Below are 18963 nucleotides of genomic sequence, written 5' to 3'. Positions count from 1 at the left end.
TGGATCTGACAAGGCTCAGGCAGTTGTCCTCGAAGACGAACAGCAAAAAACTCGAGAGCATGCAGATGAGAACGACAACAGGATGATGGAAATTCAGGTTGAGCCCCCGAACGAAGAGGCCGGTGAACAGCATCGGAAGCATGTGGCAGGAGGCAGAAGTGACAGCAGAGGGCCTGCGGAGGATGCAGCAGTCTCTGAGTGCGCTAATGTAGAGCTGGACACACGTGATGAGACAGCCCAGGGCGACAGCACTGAAACGATGCAGGACGAGAGCTTGCGCCCAAGACTTGGTGACGAGGCGGAGGGCAGAGGGGAGGAGGGCAGAGGGGAGGAGGGCAGAGGGGAGGAGGGCAGAGGGGAGGAGGGCACAGAGGATCAGGCTGAGGGCGATAGGAAGGAAGCGAGAGATTTAGAACATGAGGCAGAAAGTACAGGAGAGAAATCGGAGGGCCGAGGAGTAGAGCAGAACGCAGAGAGGGCAGCAGACGGTGAGGGAGAGGGAGAAGGAGAGGTTGTGGAGGGCGGAGAGGGAGGAGGAGAGGTTGTGGAGGGCGGAGAGGGAGGAGGAGAGGTTGTGGAGGGCGGAGAGGGTGGTCAAGAACGAGGAGGGTCAGCTGAGGAAGTAAGAGAGAAGACTAAAATGGGAGGGGTTGGACTTGTCTTCGATCCTGTTGCAGCTCAAATGGCAACTAAGACGCTGACTCCGACGCCCCCTCCGAGTCGAAGCACGCAGGATGGGAGGGGGGAAGAAGGCCCGATCGCTACGTTGGCCCAGAGGAGACAAAGACAAGCAAGAAGGAAGTTGCGAGGTCGTCTCTGTCCCAGGAGTCTTCGAACCTCGAGATCCATTACGCCATTGCCGAGGAGATTCAAGAGAAGTTCTCCTCTCTCGAGTTCTTCCTTGAGAACTGTGATGTAGAAACCCAAGGGTCGGAGGAGAAGAACGCGATTTCCTACCGCAGATTGTTGCACATCTTACAGCAGGCGCAAGTTGTTCCCAAGCTCCTCTCCGAGTACTCTGTGGTGAAGGTCCTGCAGAAGATCGAGGTGAAGTACAAGTTCGAGGGAACGCGGGGGAAGGCGGTTGAGGAGAAGGAGATCCCCTACGACCTCTACCGCGAGTGCGTGCTCAGCCTTGCCAACGTGTTGGCAAGGAAGTTCTGTGTGGAGCTGAAGCATCAGGGGAGGAGGGCAGCAGCGTTTCATCATCCTCTCTTCTCCAGCCTCGAGTGCACTTGCGGTCTCCTCAAGTCCAAGAACGTCTCTCCGATGCAACAGAAGGTCACCCTCCCGCCAGAGGGTAAGGAGAGCCTGGAGGACAAGAATGTAGTGCCGGGAGGCAGCGGGAAGAGGCTCCGATTCTTGGCTGCGCGCCTGTCTCCTCAAGCTCTCTCAAAGCGTCGGGCCGATGCTGTACAGCGAGCGCAGGAGCACGTGCGGACCCAGCGGGAGGAGACGCTGAGGCTGCTGGCGCACAGCAGCCTCGTGTCTCGAGAGCTCCGCAAACTGCAGGAGATGCACACGACGACGACTGAGGAGGTGGAGGAGGCGGTCAAGCAGCTCAAGGACGCTATCACTGAGCGGTATGGGAGAACTTTCGGCGCTATCTCAGCCAACGTGTACGAGATCCAGGCGTCTTTGCGAACCTCCGGGGAGGAGCTCGCAACCCTCCAGTCGGTGCAGAGGAGCCTGAAAGGAGAGGAGGAGACGCAGTGGAAGGAGAGGAGGAGAAGAAACACAAAGCAAGACCAGGCAAAGCAGCACACGAGGTATCATGTTAAGCCTTCGGCTACGATATCCCGGGAGACGTCAAAAGAAAGCTTGCACAAGACAGAACAAGACATCTCCTCCTCCTCCTCCTCCCCGCAGATCAGCATGGCCGAGCTTGTTGCTCCCTGTCTCCCGAGCTCGATGAGGAAGAGCAAGATCGAGCAGGAAAGCACGACCGTCCGGGTCGAGATCAACGCGCTGGGTCTGAGGAAGAGTCTGCATGCACTCCATCGGAGCTTCTTCCTTGTTGTGGCGCTGGAAGAGGACGTGTTTGCTCTTGCCCTCAGCAGCGATCAAGGGAGCTACAAAGTTCTTTTCTCCTTCGATGGAGTTGTCAGCGATTGTCCTCTCTACATCGGAGTGAGTCATACTTCTCCCTTTCTCCCTTCCTCCCTCCCTTCCATCCGTCTGCCCCTGCTTGCTATGAACCTCTTTGTCTCCTTCTCTCCTCCTTATGCTCTGCTCACGTTGTTGCTCCTCGTTCAGATTCATCGTATGAGTCGCATCCCCTCTAATGCGTTGGACCTTCAAAAGCTCAAGGCAGGAAGGAGGAGGATAGAGTGGAAGGCGCTGGTGCAACGAGGAGCGGACCATCTCGGCCGCGTCCTCTACAGCAGCGAGGAGACGCGCATCGCGAGCCTCCTCGTCAGTCTCCAACTTCTTCGCCGCGGGGTCTTCTACCGCGGCAGGTTGCCCTTGGGTCACCCCCGTCCCTTCCTGCACTCGGACGACTCGTTTGCGTGCTCGCAAGAGGAGTACGAGGCGCAGCTGAGAGGAGGCGGGAGGCAGTTGGACCGGCAAAACTCCTTCATTGAGTCGTCGCACGCGAGTCTGTGGAGCATGGCAAGCTTTTCGGGAGCCTCACCGCAGCAAGGAGGTCAGAAGCAAGAGGAGGAAGGGGAAGAGGCAGCAGAGAAGAAGAGGAAGGAGCAGGAGGAGGAGCAGGAGGAGGAGAAAGAGGAAGCTGCGAGGAGGATCCAGAGGTTCTTCCGAAACATCAAGAAGCTGAGAGAGTTCGAGAACTGGAGGAAGGTCGTTCGCGAGCTTATGGGCACCTACGGGAGGAGCGCTCCTCTCGCCGCAAAGCGCATCGCCAACTTCTTCAAGACCTACACGACCAAGTGGAAGCGAGTGCGACTGCGGCTGGGGGCGGTGAACGTCATCGTGGGGGAGGAGCAGCTGTCATATCGCTCCGTCTTCCTCTCTTACTCCGACCTCGAGCATCAGTCGGCCACCAGCATCCAGAGATACTGGCGAGGAGCGCTGGTCCGCGGCAAGATGTTCTTCCTCAGGACCCGCCGCCTCATGCAGCAGTTGAGGATGAAGAACCGGTTCTCAGAGCAGGACAGAAAGCGGATCGTGATGGTTCAGGCGTTGGTGAGGGGGATACTCACCCGCAAGCGACTCCAGCGAGTGACGGCCTATCGAGAGAGGATCATGCAACGAGCCACCGCCATCAACTACCTCCTCCTCGGTCCCAGCCCTCCTCCTCCTTCTTCTCTCCCGTTGCTGACTTTCTGCTTGCAGGGATCACGGTGGGGCAGGGAGGAGACATGCCTTGGGGGCAAGAGCAGGCAGCGTTTCCAAGCGCTCTGCGAGTGACGGATGCGGGAACAGTGATGGTGATCGCGGGGACGGCGATACTGGTGGGGAGAGAGGGGCTGATGGCAGAGGACGAGGAGGACACGGTTCTCTTTCGCGATGCCTTCCCCTTCTGCTCCAACTTTCTGCGGGCCCATTCCGCCAAGCAAGCCAAGTCACTGCTCTCGCTCCTCGCGGCGGCAGAGCAGGTGAAGTTTGCGATGGCGACATACGAGAGAGGACAACGAGGGTTCGATCAGTCGCTCATGGCTGAGAGCTGGTCGTACGTGTGGGGAGAGAGCTGGTCGGTCACTCGCAATGGCGCGAACCCTCCCCCCACCTTCTTCATCCTTCATCGCTTCAAGGTATCTCCTTTCTCCTTCCCCTATCCCCCTCTCTTCCTTGTTTCCATCTCCTGCCTCCCCTCCTGCTCGAATCACATGACCTGACTGATCGCCATCTCCTCCTTCCTCCCCCCTCAGGTCGTCCACTGGGAGCATCGCCACATGGTCAGGAACGCGCTGCGAGCTCAGCTGCGCCTGGCAGCTTTGGGATCAGAGCGCATCGTCCCAGTCCGCAACGCCTTCCTGCAGGCCGACAGCTCGTCAGTCGCCGTCATGACGGTCATGGAGGTGAAGCGGCAGGAGGTGACGCTGGCTGAGCTCATCAGCAAGACCGGGGCGATCCCGGAACCCATCATAGGCGCCATCCTCGTCCAGCTTGTCACCATTGTTGATCGCCTTCACCATCAGCTCGCGTGCGTGCACAACGACCTGGACGCGAGGAACATCTTCATCTGCAAGGCCTCGGGCATCGTCAGGGTCGGCGGCTTCTTCTTCTCCCACTTCCTCTCCTGCGAGCCTGCCTCTGAGTTCAGGGACGACCAGCAGAGCTCGAGGAGATTCCTGGGGCCCCTCCGCCATCAGGCGCCCGAGAGAATGCTCGGTACTCCTCGTCCTCGTCCTCCTCCTCCTCGTCCTCCTCCTCCTCGTCCTCGTCCTCCTCCTCCTCCTCCTCCTCGTCCTCCTCGTCCTCGTCCTCGTCCTCGTCCTCGTCCTCGTCCTCGTCCTCCTCCTCCTCCTTTTGCCCCCCCTCTCCTCCTCTCTTCGCTTCAACTCCTCAGCCCCTTGTCCGTTCCCTTCTCCCCGCTGGCCCTTGCCTCGTCCTTCCCCCTCCTCCGCCCTTGTCGTCTCTTCTTTCCTCGACCTTCTCCTTTCCCCCACTCTTCCCTTCTTCCTCCTCTCTCTTCCTGTCCTTCCTCTCTCAATCAGCCCCTTTCGTCGTCCTTATCTCACTCAAGCTCTTCCTCTTCCTCTTCCTCTTCCTCTTCCTCTTCCTCTTCCTCTTCCTCTTCCCGCTCCTCCTCGTCATCATCATCATCTGACCTGCCTGCAGGCCTGGAGTGTCACTTCCCCTCAGACGTCTGGTCCCTTGGCTTCCTCGTTCGCGAGATGGCTCTCGGAGAGTTTCCGCTCTCCCTCCTCAACGTCAACTCTCAGCTCTCCTACAAGTCCCTCATCGTTGATACTCCCCTCCTTCCTCTCCGCACCTCCTCCCTCGAGAAGCAGAAGAAGGAGGAGCATCCCGAGAGGTCCGCGAGCTTCATCGCAGACCCGCGGCAGGGGCAGGAGGGCAGGAGCGAAGTCGTCCTCCCGGACATCCACGCGACCAAGCGCGTCATCACCAAGCAAGAGCGACGAGCCGCGCGAGATCGAGTGAAGGCGGCGAACCCGCTGAGCAAGTCGCCGGCGACCATCTACGCGATGATCATGAAGAAGATGGAGGAGACGGAGAGCGAGGAGAGGGAGGAGGAGGCTTACATCGAGACCAACATCGAGTGGCAGACCAAGTGGAGGAACAAGTGCGAGCGATTCTCCAAGACTGCGAGACCAGAAGACTTCGGGCACCAACTCAGCGAGCTGGTCTCCTCCTGCATGAACAAGAACCCTCGGCTGCGGCCCAACACCCGGCAGCTCCTCCTGCATCCCTTCCTCCTCAAGTCAAGGGACATGATCAACGAGCTCAAAGCCTTCCTCAAGCTCCAGCGCGCAAAACTCAACGGCATCGAGAGCATCGATGGATATGATGAATCATAATTATGTTATTCCTCCTCCTCCTCCTCCTCCTCCTCCTCCTCCTCCTCATCATCATCATCATCATCCCTTCCCTTAGATCCCCAGAAGGCTCAGCATACATCCAGCTGACCCGCAAACAAGTTCACAGCTTCGAACTGCACCCCCTCCTCGTACCAGAAGTACCCCAGCAGCCACAGCACTCCCCTGCTGCCCCCCAGCAGCACCCGCGAGATCGTCTGATGGAAGGAAGAGCCATCCAACAAACTCGCGCTCGCTTGTCCTCCTCTCACGCTCGACACGTTGAGGAGGATGGCGATCCTCTCACGGGAGAAGCTCGTTGACACCTGAGCTGCCATGCCCCCCGAGCTGTTCGAGGGTGAGAGGGGGAGGGGCGAGAAGGAGGAGGAGCAGAGAGCCCCGCCGTCTCCCTCCGAGCACGCAGGGCAGGAGGCGTTGAAGAGCAGGAGAGCCGTAGCCTCCTCCACCAGCCCGTCCAGCTGCAAGGTGAAGTTCTCGGGGCGGATGTGCGTCGGCATGACCGCGGAGACTTGGATAGCGACGTCGAGGTAGGCGCGAAGGATGGAGAAAGAGGAGACGACGGCGAGCGTTGGGGTCAGGCCGCTGCTGTTGGACAGTACGTAGCAGTCTCTGCCCTCCTCGTAGCTCATCCGCACCGCCACCATCACCGTCTGTGCCGTCACCGCCGACACGCTCCCCTCTATCCTCTCGCTCCCTTGGCACTCGCACGCGTCCTCTCCGCAGCTGCAGTTTCCTCCGCAGAGGAGGAGCAGGGCGCCGGGCGCTGCAGCCCTGGAGACGTTGAGGGAGGTGTTGCCGTAGGACACCAGCAGCTCCATGTCCCTTGGCAGGAACTTCTGACAGGCCGCGTCGTACACGGGACTCTGCTCAGTCCCGCTGCAGGAGGAGGATAGCAGCACTCCTCCAAGCTCCATCCTGGCGCAGGCAAAGGGCTCAGAGGGCAGAGGGCAGAGGCCCGGGGAGCAGGAGGACCAAGAAGCATGCAGCCACGAGGCATCTCCTCCTCCGATCCTCCCCCCAGCTGCCGCTGCTCCTCTCAGCCCCACCCACGCGCTCCTCTGCAGCAGCGTCCGTATCACATGCAGCGACCCAGCGTCCACACTCTGCAGGAGGAAGCCTCCCCAGCTGCGGCAGAGCTCTCGAGCTCCGTCCCAGCTCAGCGCCAGGTCGGAGTGAAGAACAGTATAGCATCTTGCTGGCAACGAGATGGAGCCGTCCTCGCAGGAGCCGACGGCTCCGCATCCTGTAGCAAGAGAGTCGGAGAGCGTGAAGGAAGTCTGGTTGCCTCCCCCGCAGGGCTGGCAGGCTAGGGGGCCTCTGCTCTCATCGTAGAAGCTGCCGAGGGGGCAGGCGAAGCACCCGACGCCTTCCTGCGTTAGGACCGAGACCTTGAGGAAGCGGCTGGTCGCGTCCAACGAGCTGTAAACTTGACGTCAGTTCCCAGCTCTTCCCCCGCGTCCTTCACCTCCTCCCGCTGTAGACTCGGACATGCCGAGCGAAGATGCCGTAGGCTGACACAGTGAGCCCTTGCGAGCTCTCCGGCCCACACGCATGGAAGTCATCGCAGCGATAGAGGAGCATCTGCCCTCAACTTACCTCCTCCTCCTCCTCTCCTCCTCCTCCTCTCCCTTCTCTCCCCTCCTCCCTCCCTCCCTCCCTCCCTCAGTCACGTCAAGCATCTTACCTGCTCCCCGACGAACTCGCCGGTGACTGAGACTTCTACTCGCTTCCCCATGTGCGCACGCGCATCGGGGTAGTACATCCACAGCTGGACGACGCCAAGGGCAAAGATGTCGCCCAAGTCCAGCTGCAGGAAGACAAGCTCGTCTGCATCCTCTCGTCATGAAAGCATGCAGCATCGAGTTACTTTCCTCCGGCATGAATGGCGTACGGCAGGTCGAGCCAGCTGTCGGGGCGCAGGTTCCAGTAGAGGAGGCGAGGAAGCTTTTTCTCCCACCCTGAAACGCTGAAAGAGAAGAGGAGCAAGCAAAGCTGTCAAGGTTGTTGGAGCATGCCGATGGTGATGGTTGTGAGGTTGATGATGCTAATGGAGATGATGATGAGAAAGAGGAGGAAAGGAGGATGATATCGCAATGGTGAGGGTAGTGCAGGACAACCTTCCTTTCAACTTGACGAGAGGGTTTGAAGGATCCGCGGCCTCCATGCTTGTCGTCCGACCTAAACCAGAAAGACCACTACAAGGTGTCATACTCATGTATGCTCCTCCTCTCCTTCCCTCCCACTCTCTCCTCCAGCTTGTACCTCTAACTTTCAAACTGCCTCCTCTTTCTCCCCCCCCCCCTTCCCGTCTCTCCGCTTTTCTCCTCTCGCTCTCTACCTGTTGCAGATACACTCATATGATCCCAACAGATCCACACACAGCGACTTGACGTCGCAAGCGTCCGTCCCCTGGTCAACGTTAATTGAATGTTTGAATCCTCGTCCTCCCCCCCCCCTCCCAATCTTCCTCCTCTTCCCTCCTCTTCCTCGTCCTCGTCCTCGTCCTCGTCCTCGTGCCCTTACCAGTGCACACTCGTTCACGTCATTGTTGCCCCGAGCGCATAGGACGAATTTGCTTGCGTTGCAGAGGATTGTTTCCCATGTGCCTGTTGGGTTTGCGATGACGCAGGATCCATTGGAGAGCATGCGGGGCTGCGCGAAGCTCAGACTGGGGTGGTGGTGGTGGTGGAGCTATGGTGAAGAGAAGGAGGAGGAGGAGGAGGAGGAGGAGGAGGAGGAGGAGGAGGAGGAGGAGGAGGAGGAGGAGGAGGAGGAGGAGGAGGAGGAGGAGGAGGAGGAGGAGGAGGACCTCATTGCTTGCCCAGTTGGAGAACAAAGTTCCAGGAAACGTTCGGGTCTGAGGTGAGTGACAAACTGGTCAAGGCAGCTCAGCAGCAGTCCAGCCACCTGCTGCAGAAGAGAGTCTTGTCGCCAGGTGTAGCGGGAGTTGTTCCCCGCAAGTTGCAGCGTCATGCCGATCCAGACAGTCATTGACCCTCCCAGCAGCTGCGTCACTGCGGCTTGCTGCAAGCAAGTGAGGTCGAGCAGAGCAGCAAGGACCTATCACCTGCGCCGAGCTCATGATGGACGCCAGGGCCCCAGACCAAGACTTGCACCGAGCTGCTCCTGGCACGAGAATCAAAGCTTGCTCTCCTCTCTCCGAATTCCCTTGCGCCCTCTTCTCTCTTCCCTTCCATCTCCTCTCTTCGATCCTCTTCCTTCCTCTTCGATCCTCTCCCACCGTCTTCGAAGCTCAGCTCGTATCTCTCCACCCGGAAGCATGTCCCCTCCGCCCATACCGACCCTGACCCATCGCACGTGGCCTGCACCAGCATCATCACATTCTTTGACACCCCCACCCTCCTGCTGGACCTGCTGCTGGGGCATTTGACAGAATTCGCCGTTGCCGACGTAACCGTCGAGGCATTCACACGTCGGGTCCCTGTACTGCCATTCTCGCGCGGGGATGCATTGCGCGTGGGGATCGCAGGAGGAGGAGGAGCAGGTGGGGCTATAGAACGTGAAGCAACTCATTCCTCCTCCTCCTCCAAGCTCCGACTGATGACAGCTCGAAGAGCTTCCAAAGCCTTTGAAGGAGAAGATGGCAGCATAGAAGTCGCGCTGGGTATAGCAGATCCCTCCGTCCTATCACGGCCACAGTCAAGGAAGACAAAAGCTGGGATGTCTGCTCACCCTGATGCAGAAGCCGGCAAACCCTTGTCGATATGCGACAGCAGCACAGTAGTCACGGGAGGAGACGTAGAAGCGAGAGGTGAAGTCAAATGGATCGAGGGGAGGGAAGGGGTCAAGCACGCATCCCTTGTCCCCGTAACTTGAGAAGTAGGCAGAATTAATCAACGAGTTGAGCAGCCCTTGCGTATTGATCCACTCAAACGCCAGACTAGCTTTCGAGTCCTTCCAGACGCACTGATCTTGATGATTCAGGGATCCCCCGTGGCACACGTACCAGCTCTCGACTGTGCAGGTGGAGGAGCATCCGTCGAAGTTGTTGGAGTTTCCATCGTCGCACTGCTCGTTGACATGCCGCACGCTATCTCCGCAGGAGCTCTTGATACTCACATCGCATGAGTCGGCGGCAGAAGTTGGCAGATGCCGCGAAGTCCAGCAGCCCTGCACGGAGATGGAGCTGGACGACTTGAAGGGAGGGAGGACCATGTCCCCGTTGCTCGGGGTCTGAGCATCACTGCATGAAGGAGGGAACGTGAAGTCTCCAGTCCTCCTGCTGCAGTTACAGACCTCCAGAGGACTGCAACGTTCATCCCAGAGGAGGCCGGGCGCTAGCTCGTGCCAGTCTTTGCTTCTCTTGCAGGCGAGTCCCACATCACAGTCTGCCTCCCCCTTGCACCTCCGCCCGCAGCTGGACCCTGAGCTTCCTTCTAAGATGACATCATACGCAAGCGATCCCCCGTAGGGCCCGGCCAGGGGGAGGTTGACCTGCAGCAGCTTTGTCTGCTGGTCTCCTGACGTCCATGTCAGAGAACCTCGTCCGGAGAAAAACTCTCGTCCTCTCCTCGCGCTCCCTTGCTGCGTCCTCCACGTCACTGTCACAGCTGGACACGAGGACGAGCCCAGGCAGAACCTCTTGACGGGAAGGGAGAGGTGATAGAAGCTCGAATCTCGAACCTCTGACGTCACGATCGCTCCAAACTGCATCCCTACGACTGACCCCGCAACGGCAGCCACCCCGCCGTCAACATTGAGTGCGAGACAAGTCGGCGGGGAATCAGATGGGCAGCGAAGGAGCACAGCACGAGGAAGGAGGGTTCGGAGCTGCTCGCAATCTTGAGGGCTGACCAGGGAGCTCGAGAAGTCGATCTGTCCGCTCCACCAGGACCAGTCGCTGTCGGGGAGGGGCTTGAAAGGAGCGACACTCTCGCAAAACTGCCTGCGAGAAACGTTGAGCAGGAGCTCGGCAGAGACAGCAACTTGCTGCACGGCCATGGAGGAAGCGTTAGCAGGACAGGAAGGGCGAACAAACTCCCCCAGAGGTAGGCTGCAGACGCACATGCCTGCGGGACCACAGGACACACTCTGCCCCCCTTCCCCCCCCCCTCTCGGGAGCTCCCTCCAAGTGTACATGTCCTTGCAAACCAGTCCAACCCTGCAGCTGCCCGACGACAAGCACATCTCCCCGCATGCTGCCGTCTGATTGGCCAGCGATGAATTGGGCTGGCACTCGAACATCCCATCGGTCACGGCCCTCACCCTGCTGATCTTGTCCTGCAGCAGACTTTGATTCATACTGCGATCCATGACGGAGATGTTGCCTCCTATGCACGTGCCGGACAGGTCCAAGAGAAGACCTCCATCTCCCCAGGAGCCTCTGAGATCGTCAGCAACCTGCACAGAAGGATGAGAGAGGATCAGAGGTGGCAGGAGAGACGCACGAGGGATCCTTGTGGTGGCCAGAGGTTCAAGAAAGACAGGGGAAGCTCTCCATAGAAAAGATTCTTGCTCAAGTCCAGCCTCCTTAGGCTGAAACAAGACATCAGCTGTTATTGTTGATTTGACTTGTGGTGATCATGTAAACCTGTTGGCTTCCGCCAGGTCTGGCAAGGGTCCATAGAAGAAATTGTTTCTAACGTTGAGGTATCTTCAAGCACCAGGCAAGGTCAGCGAGGTAGAAGGAAACAAGCGATGAGATGTACTTGAGTGTCGGGAACTGAAACAGCGCTGAGGGAAGCGATCCTGAGGCAGAGGTCAGAGAGGTCAGTGAGTGAGAAAGGAGAGCTAATCTAGTTTCATCGGGTCTCAGAGGCTCTAACGTGACATGTACCGGAGAAAAAGTTGTTTGAGAGGTCGAGGAGCATCAAGGATGAGTTTGCGAGGTCTAGGCCGGAGGGAAAGTTTCCAGTCTGCAAAAGTTCTAATCCGTTGCTGGCGACACTGAAGAAAGAGCATGCGATGATGGTTTGAGCTTGAACTACTCGTTGAGGGAGGCGACTGAGGTACAAGGAGCCGTCGAACTGATTTTCACTCAGATCGATCTGCGACTGCAAGTTAACTCCTGCTCCCCACAAGTGGTCATACCTCGGCGAGGAAGTGAGCTTGGGAGAAGTCAGGTACAGCTCCACTCAGTCGATTCCTGCTGAGCTTGAGCTGGACGAGCAGCGGGAAAGAGCCGATCTGAGAGGGCAGGGATCCTTGCAGGCGGTTGGAGGAGAGGTCAAGGTGTTCCAGGAGAGGGAGTTGAGTTGCGAGAGAGCTGGGAATTCTCCCCTGCAGGTTGTTTGCCGGCAGCCGGAGGGCGACAACCGAGTCGCCTCGACATGTGACGCCAAAATACTTGCAAGGGTCTGCGCTAGTCGTCCATCCATCGGATCTCTTCCAGTTGGCTCCGTTGGTGTCGGTGAAGAGAACTTGAAGTGCTGAGCGAGCTGTGGTGAGGGAGGGCTCCGACAGCCCTCCTGGTATCATACATCCTCGCGGATCGTCAGGACCAAGGGGCCCGCGAAAGCTCGTCCAACATGTTCGACAAGGCGTAAGATATCGATAGTAGGTTGTTTGAGAAGGCATCTGTATTCCCGTCTGATGATAATCACACCAACAAGCATCCATGCCGATGTAGCAGTACATTTCGACAGGCAACATGCACGTCTGAGAGATGCAGGAATATGTCGATGTCTGACAAGGGACGACTAGGAGCAACAAGATGATGTTGATTATCTTCATGCCGGTGAAAAAGTTCGAGAGAAAGCAAGTTGAGAATGCATGGGCTAGATGAGAACTATGTGAATGTGAAAGCAGCGTCATAAAGAGATGAGATTGAGAAGAGCAAGAAGATAAAGAGAAGACGGAAGGAGATCGTTGAGACTCCTGCTCCTCTTCCTCCATTTGCCGCTTATTTTCGCCCGACCAGCTGATTGACATGATCGCAAACTGACAAGGGACATGAGCGGGGAAGAGGGACTAAACTTAAGTGAAACATTTACTTAAGTTGTGCCTTGACCTCGGCCCGCCTCACCCTGTGATCGTCGGAACCTCGAAGGTAACGTGACCTCTAATTGCACTACAAGTGTTTTAAAGGGCATGAAAAGTATATAATCCTGTAGTAAAATCAGCAAGATCGCGGGGAGATCACGATACCGCGACTCTCGGTAGCCTTCTATCTGGATTTACAATTGGTTGTAAAGAAACCAAATGACTCGGCTGTTTGACCGGGCGGCGGCGGTCAGGAGAATGGAACTCCAGTCAGATGAAAAGATGCGACCACCTCCTTGAAGAATGGAGCCGACAAGGCAGAGGTTGTCCCACAGTCACTGACTTGCATCAAAAACAAGCAGTACTCGGTCTCATTGTGTGAAACATCGATCTGAACTGAGCCTTGGAAGAGAGGGAGAGGGAGAGGGAGAGGGAGAGGGAGAGGGAGAGAGAGAATGGCCGCCATCTTCATGAGCATGAGAAGGGGCAAATTGCGAGAGCGAGAAATAAACTCGCTGGAGTTGATCAAACTCCCGCCTGAAGAAGACTGTATCTTGTCTGCAGAACTTCACAGACAAGCCTACAGGTGATCTCAGGTTCAAGAAGAGTAGAGGTTGACCGTGTCATCACAGCTCCTTTGGGGTTACTTGGAATCCTCGACGAGTTTGTCTGTGCTCAGACAAGATTCTGATCGGAAAACTAGGAGAGGACGAAATAATTGACTTCATCCCCCTGGACGAGATCGAGAGCGTTGCTGTGAGAGATGACAAGCTGTTGAGATCGGACTCGAAAGTCAGGAACAGGATCGTCTCGCTGAAGATGGTTGACGTAAGTGACAAAGAGGCTCTAGGGTGAACGCTATAACACTAAAGTTTCCAGGATGAGCCAGATGAAAAGATTTTCGTGATAAAGACAGTCCCAGAAGGCCAGAATTCAGGAAAGCCAACAGTTTTACTGGCAGGCACTCCACAGGAGAAGGAAATATGGGTGAGAGAGCAGTTTTGTCACAACCAGTGGCATCGGGTCTGAAGAATGTTGACAGGTCTCGGCGGTCCAGCATGCAGCGAAGGTGTATGTGAAGCAGAAGGCAAGAAAGGAAGAAACAGTCTTCACCAGGTTCCAGAGGAAATCGAAGAAGCTTTACGAAAGTAGCCTCTCTCAGATCTTCTTCTCCTCGGTCATCATGGCCTCGTTTGTCACCGCCATCATGTCAGCCCAACAACAAACGAAATCGAGCTCTGCCAGTGCCGGTGTGCTCGGGACCCTCGAGATTTGTTTCCTCTTGGTCTTCTGCTTGGTGATACACTCCATCCTTTCCCTGATCATTACCCTGCTAACCTTGTCGCACAGGAGCTGATATGGAACCTTTTGAGCAACTGGTTTTGGAACTTTGTGTCAGATGGATGGAACCTTTTAGGTTGTTCCAGCTTAAAGTGTTTTCTTGTACTTCCACTTCTCATCTGTTACATTCTCAGATTTCTTCGTGGTTGCTGTTTCCGTCATGTCAGAGATTGTCCAAGGGATTCCCGGCCTGAACGCTCTTCGTCTCATCCGAATCTTCAAGATGATTCGAGTCTTCAGGTGCTGCTCCCCTCCAACTGCTAGACTAAACTCTCGCGCATACAGGATGCTGTACTCCTTCCGCGTCCTCATCAATGCCTTGTCCTCCTCCGGTATTCCTGAAAAGTGATCTAGCGACTTTCACGGTGTTGACGGTAATTGCAAACTAGTCGTTCCAGTCCTCAACGCCTTCGCCATCCTCCTGATAGTTACTTCCATCTTCGCCATCATAGCAACAAAACTGTTTGCTGTGAAGGAGGAAGACTTCTTCGGAGACTTCTTCAAATCCATGTTCACCCTCTTTCAAATGGCAACAGGAGATTCATGGGCCTCGGCGGTTGTAAGGTCACTATTTGATGGGAAACCGACCGAAAACTTTCTGGTGCGTCGATTTCTTGAAGGCGATTGCGGAATAGACGTCTTGACTGCTTTCTATGCCCTACTAGATCGGGCTGTTTTTCGTTGTCTACATGCTCATTGTCAATGTGGTAACTTCTTTCGTGGCTTCTCTCTCCTCGCCTTCATCGAGAGTTGGCAGGTTATGATGAACATTGTTGTCGCTGTCCTGTTGGACGAGTTCATCTCAACGGTCGAGCGGGAGAGACAGGAAAAGACTAGTCAGGAGGAGCAGAAAACTGTTGTCGTCTATCTTTGCGACCAAAGGACGAGATCGAGTGACTCATGTTCAGGCCGACGTCTCAAGGACCTTCCGTGACAAGGGCCCGTTGGATCCGCTTGTTTTAAGTCTCATGGACTTCGGCACACTGGAGGAGTTGTCTTCCAAGATCTCCCAGCTCTATCAGGTGTGAAAGTTTTGACATCCTCCACTTCTCTTGCAGCAGATGCCTCCTGCACCCGCATGCTCCTCCTCTCACTTCTGCTCCTTCAGACCATCGACCTCGATGACTCTGGGTCTGTCGACCTTGCAGAGCTCAACGTGGGCTTAAAGGTGAACGAGGAGACAGAGAGGAGGGCCAGGAGCCTCGAGCCCGTGACATGATATGGACAGAAACTGAGCCTTGATCCTCCGGTTTCTCTCACAGAGGAGGAGTTCTTCTACCTCACAGACTCTAGAAAACTTCTCAACTCCGATGGTGAGCTCGGCCTAGCTGGGTTCGAGCAAATCATCTTGAAGCAGATGTCAAACTACGTCCACCGCAAGGTAGGCTGTCATGAACTCAACTGACGCAACGGCTGAGGGTTCGAGCTGCAGGTCTCAGTGGCCCTCAAGAGCGAGACGCACGAGTTCAATCAGAACGTCATGCTCCTGCTCAAGTCCCTCCTCTTCTCCGTCGACAAGATCAACAACCCCCTCTTCAACGCCTCCAAGTCAGCTCGCAAGTCGAAGCAGGAGATCGTCCGCAAGCTCTTCTACTCTACTCTCATCCGCTCCTTCTCGCACTGGAAGGCAGCTGTGCCGTCGCTCGACGACCTGGAGGAGAACAAGAACCAAGGCTGCGACCTGAGGCTTTCAGCGGGGATCGAGCGGATAGAGGCTAAGGTCTCAGCCATGGCAGTCAGGATGGCGAAGGTCTCCACGAGGCTCGGGTCCTTGGAAAGGAATCGCTCAGAGTCGAACCTCAACGAGGAGATCTTGAAGACGATGCAGGAGCAGATCGCATCCATGGCGCACATGATGGAGCTGATGTGCCAGCAGCAGTTCGGCTCCACCCCCTTGGATCTCAATGGCCAGCAGGACAGCTCATCGCGTTCGCAGAAGCCGCTGCCAGCTGCCGGAGGCTCCAGGATGGTGGAGGAAGTGAATCAACGTCTAACCACAGGCTACATCCTCGTCGACAAGTATGAGCCCCGTGGCGCCTCAAGAGCAACTTTGCGCGACCCCAACAAGGCAACGTCAGCTGCCGACATTCAGCTGAGAGATCGGAGGGCGACTGACTCGACGCCCGGCCGAAGATCTACAGCAAATCATCGAGAAAGGACGGAAGATCTTTGAATCAGCCGACTCTACGATTCAAGGCTACTCACAAGTTGACCCCTACACGGTGAACTTTAATTGAGGACTCCGAATACCTGTAAATTCCCACACTAAGGGTTGGCCTGTCTGTCTGATCGAATCATATGTAGTCCTCCCCGTACGGTCAGTGGGGCCGGCCCGCCCGGCGGGCCCAGTCCCGGAATCGGCCCGGCACACTCAGTAGTAAGTGGGGATGCGGTCCTCGCGAATGTTGACTCTTCGATCAATGTGAATGCGATGATCCCGTCAGGGTCCTAAACTTCTATAAGTTGAAAATATAATTTGGATTCTTCCGGTCAAATTAGAATAAACAAAGGACATGATTCTTGAAATCAATAAATGTTTTAGTGGTCGTCCTCCGGCAGAGAGAATAAGGGTGCAGGCCATGGCGCTGGGGCGCGGGGGAACATGTACGTAAAGAGCGAGGAACAAGAGGGAGCAAGAGGAAAGAGATGTGCCAGTTTATGTATTTGTGTATCGACATGCTCGTATGCATGCGTGTATGTGTATGCGTGTGTGTATGTGTATATGTGTATGTATGTATGTGTGATGTGTAATATGCGTGTATGTGTATGTATGTGTGCGTACTTGGAGAGGGGACGGGGACGTGGAAAGGAGGGCAGAAGGGAAGGAGGGCGCGATATTTCCTCACGTTGTGTTGTAGATGGCACCTCCTCCAACCAGGTCATCGGGCCAGGATCACTATCATCAAACAAACGAGACTCGCGTAGATGGGTCGGGCTGTCGGCAGTAGCTTCGGTGCGCCTCTTCTCCTCCTGAGGAAATCGAATGACGTTATTTTCCCGTCCCTCCAGGCATTTGCCCTGGTGTGTACAGTATGGTTCACCGGCGGCAACAAGCGCGCGATGCTCCGCGAGACCTCAAGCTACTCGCAGAAGCAAGCAAGACTGCAGCAACTGCCGGTAACGCCTGACGCCCAATGTGCAGGCAGATTGTGACCATCACACCGACAGGTTGTCCGTTATACCACTACCACCACCAGCTCTGGATCGCCGACCACCAACATCGTTGTGGGAGGCGCAATGGCAACGTGAGGCTCTCGATTAGAATGACAGGGCTTTTCTGAATCACGCTGATCAACAGTGCTCCTCCCCTGTATCCGGGTGTGAGTGTCGACCCGGCTTCCATTCCTGCTTCAGCGTACGTGAAGTTCTATTGGGAAAGATGCATGACCTGTTGACAGGTATCCCCCGTTTCCCACAGCGCAAACATCCGGTATCCATGTTTGCTCGACACTCTTTTGCTCGGCATTCTTTTGCTTGAGCTCGGCAGTGCGATGCGTGTGAATTGGTTCTATGAACAGGTCTCATGCCGGGAGCTGAGACCTACTACAAACCGTACGTGCTGCCTGGAGAACAAGTCGCGGATCCATCAACGAAGAAAGGAGGCAAAAACCAAGGCCATGCTAGGTCCAGGTGTGCTGATGATGACTGTTCCAGGTCTCTCCAGTGCTTGGAGCGATCTCCTGGAGAGAATGGCAAAAGAACTGTCCACCGACACTATGGAAATAGCAAACTTGGACAATCAGGTGACCGCAGCCATCATTTGCTCCTTCTGGCTCTGATGCTTTTTCAAGGTTGCAATCGATGATGCAAACAACAAGATGTTGCTTGCTAAGTACAAAGCTGGCAAACGGTTGTTTTTACTCCTGACTGCGCGTGCATTTTTCAGGTATCAGGCTATCCTGAACCTTGAGACAAGGGTCGGACCGCCAGGGCCAGCAGGGCCTCCAGGTCCAGCTGGAGTCGGTCCTCCGGGTAAGCAGTTCCTCCCTCCTTGCGGTCAGCTCAGTCATTGTAGGACCTCCCGGACCTCCCGGGGCGAAAGGAGACGAAGGACCCGCAGGCGCGGAGGGTCCGCCGGGGCCCGAAGGTACTTGTCATGCGGAACCTCCTTCACTGCCATGTGAGCTGCGACAACAGGCAAGGAGGGGCCTGAAGGTCCAGCAGGCCCTCCTGGTGAAGTGCCAGGTAAATGGGGACTCAAAGTATGGTGAAACTGTGTTTAACCGTAGCGAAAGAACCACCAGCTGAGCCAAAGATGTCAAAGAAGAAGCCTGCAGTGGTCGAGGAGCCTGTCGAAGAGGAAGCACCTGCAAAGTAGGACTTGCGACTTTCAATTTCAACTGCACAATTTTTTCTCGCTGATGCTGTGTCTCCAGGAAAAAGGGAAAGTATTCTTCAAAGCCAAAGCTTCTCCATCAACTGTAAGATATATCCCATAATGCACCAACAGCCTTTAACCTCTCGAGCAGACACAGGCAACAAATGCAGAGGGCGATCGTGCCTGTGCAAGCACCCAGGTGATGATCATTGTTGCTCTAGAGATCCCCCTAAACATTCTCAGGACTGTGAAACCCCCCCGATATCCAGGCTACGAGCTTCATGCTGCTCACCTCCACACATGGAAAAAAGGCTCTCCGTTGCCAAAGCCTATCATCAAGGTTCTTCTCGTTGTGGTTTGAGCTACAGACCTGACCCCCTCATGATCAGAATGGCATCAAGTATATGCCCGTCTTCGTGACCCACCAATGACGAGAGAAACGTTGGCAAGCACACTGGCTGTACCATCGGCACGGAGGTTAACACTAGGTGAACAGAGATACGTAACATGAAGTCGATTCAGCCCTTGCAATGGTTCTTGTGCAACATCCTTTCCCATACAGGCATCATTTGCATGTTTCCATGGAAGGCTTTTATCGTATCATCCTGCTAACTTCACTCTTGATCCATCGCTATGATGTTCACGTATGTCTCTGCACACAGGAAGTCGCAGCCAGCAGACTTCTGTTGGCTTGTCCTGCACCATCATCACTCCCTACATTGTTCCTGATTCTGACCACGTGACCTGTCACATGGTGATGTTCGACGAAAGACACACACGTACCACTACCCCACCCCCCAGTTTGTATGACAAATAACCCCTCCTATTCCTTGAATCAGCACTACCCACCCCTCTCGTCATACTTTTAGTTTGAAAATCTCGAGATTCCTCCTTTTA

At 55.8% G+C, this 18963-nt stretch overlaps 4 protein-coding genes across 4 annotated transcripts; 3 read left to right on the top strand and 1 right to left on the bottom strand.

The window, feature by feature from the left end:
• Positions 1-4001: 4001 nt before the first annotated feature.
• On the top strand, positions 4002-5345 carry GUITHDRAFT_54988 (hypothetical protein; the record flags this gene model as incomplete). The annotated part of the gene is made up of 3 exons (XM_005832384.1): positions 4002-4296; positions 4747-4838; positions 5196-5345. Coding segments are annotated over 3 exons (537 nt in total), but the record flags the coding sequence as incomplete, so codon positions are not given.
• A 6165-nt stretch (positions 5346-11510) lies between these two features.
• Positions 11511-11903, bottom strand: GUITHDRAFT_71350 (hypothetical protein; the record flags this gene model as incomplete). Its single annotated transcript, XM_005832383.1, has 1 exon — positions 11511-11903. The coding sequence occupies one exon, from the start codon at positions 11901-11903 to the stop codon at positions 11511-11513; it is 393 nt and encodes a 130-aa protein (XP_005832440.1).
• Positions 11904-13226: 1323 nt separating this feature from the next.
• On the top strand, positions 13227-15921 carry GUITHDRAFT_108723 (hypothetical protein; the record flags this gene model as incomplete). The annotated part of the gene is made up of 13 exons (XM_005832382.1): positions 13227-13235; positions 13287-13394; positions 13450-13704; positions 13758-13824; positions 13883-13988; positions 14034-14080; positions 14138-14349; positions 14414-14455; positions 14506-14604; positions 14657-14770; positions 14857-14916; positions 14977-15129; positions 15181-15921. 13 exons carry the CDS (start codon positions 13227-13229, stop codon positions 15919-15921), a joined length of 2013 nt encoding a protein of 670 aa, XP_005832439.1.
• Positions 15922-16327: 406 nt separating this feature from the next.
• Positions 16328-18795, top strand: GUITHDRAFT_163289 (hypothetical protein; the record flags this gene model as incomplete). The annotated part of the gene is made up of 13 exons (XM_005832381.1): positions 16328-16352; positions 16607-16701; positions 16758-16865; positions 16917-16993; positions 17019-17068; positions 17147-17178; positions 17267-17378; positions 17403-17491; positions 17540-17580; positions 17635-17720; positions 17764-17835; positions 17886-17933; positions 17978-18795. The coding sequence occupies 13 exons, from the start codon at positions 16328-16330 to the stop codon at positions 18064-18066; spliced, it is 924 nt and encodes a 307-aa protein (XP_005832438.1). The 3' UTR covers positions 18067-18795.
• Between the last annotated feature and the right edge of the window lie 168 nt (positions 18796-18963).

The sequence above is a fragment of the Guillardia theta genome (genome assembly GCF_000315625.1).
Source record: "Guillardia theta CCMP2712 unplaced genomic scaffold GUITHscaffold_35, whole genome shotgun sequence".
Classification (NCBI taxonomy): Eukaryota; class Cryptophyceae; order Pyrenomonadales; family Geminigeraceae; genus Guillardia; species Guillardia theta.
The sequence above is the reverse complement of the archived record's forward strand: the minus strand, read 5'-3'. Positions and strand labels throughout refer to the sequence as shown.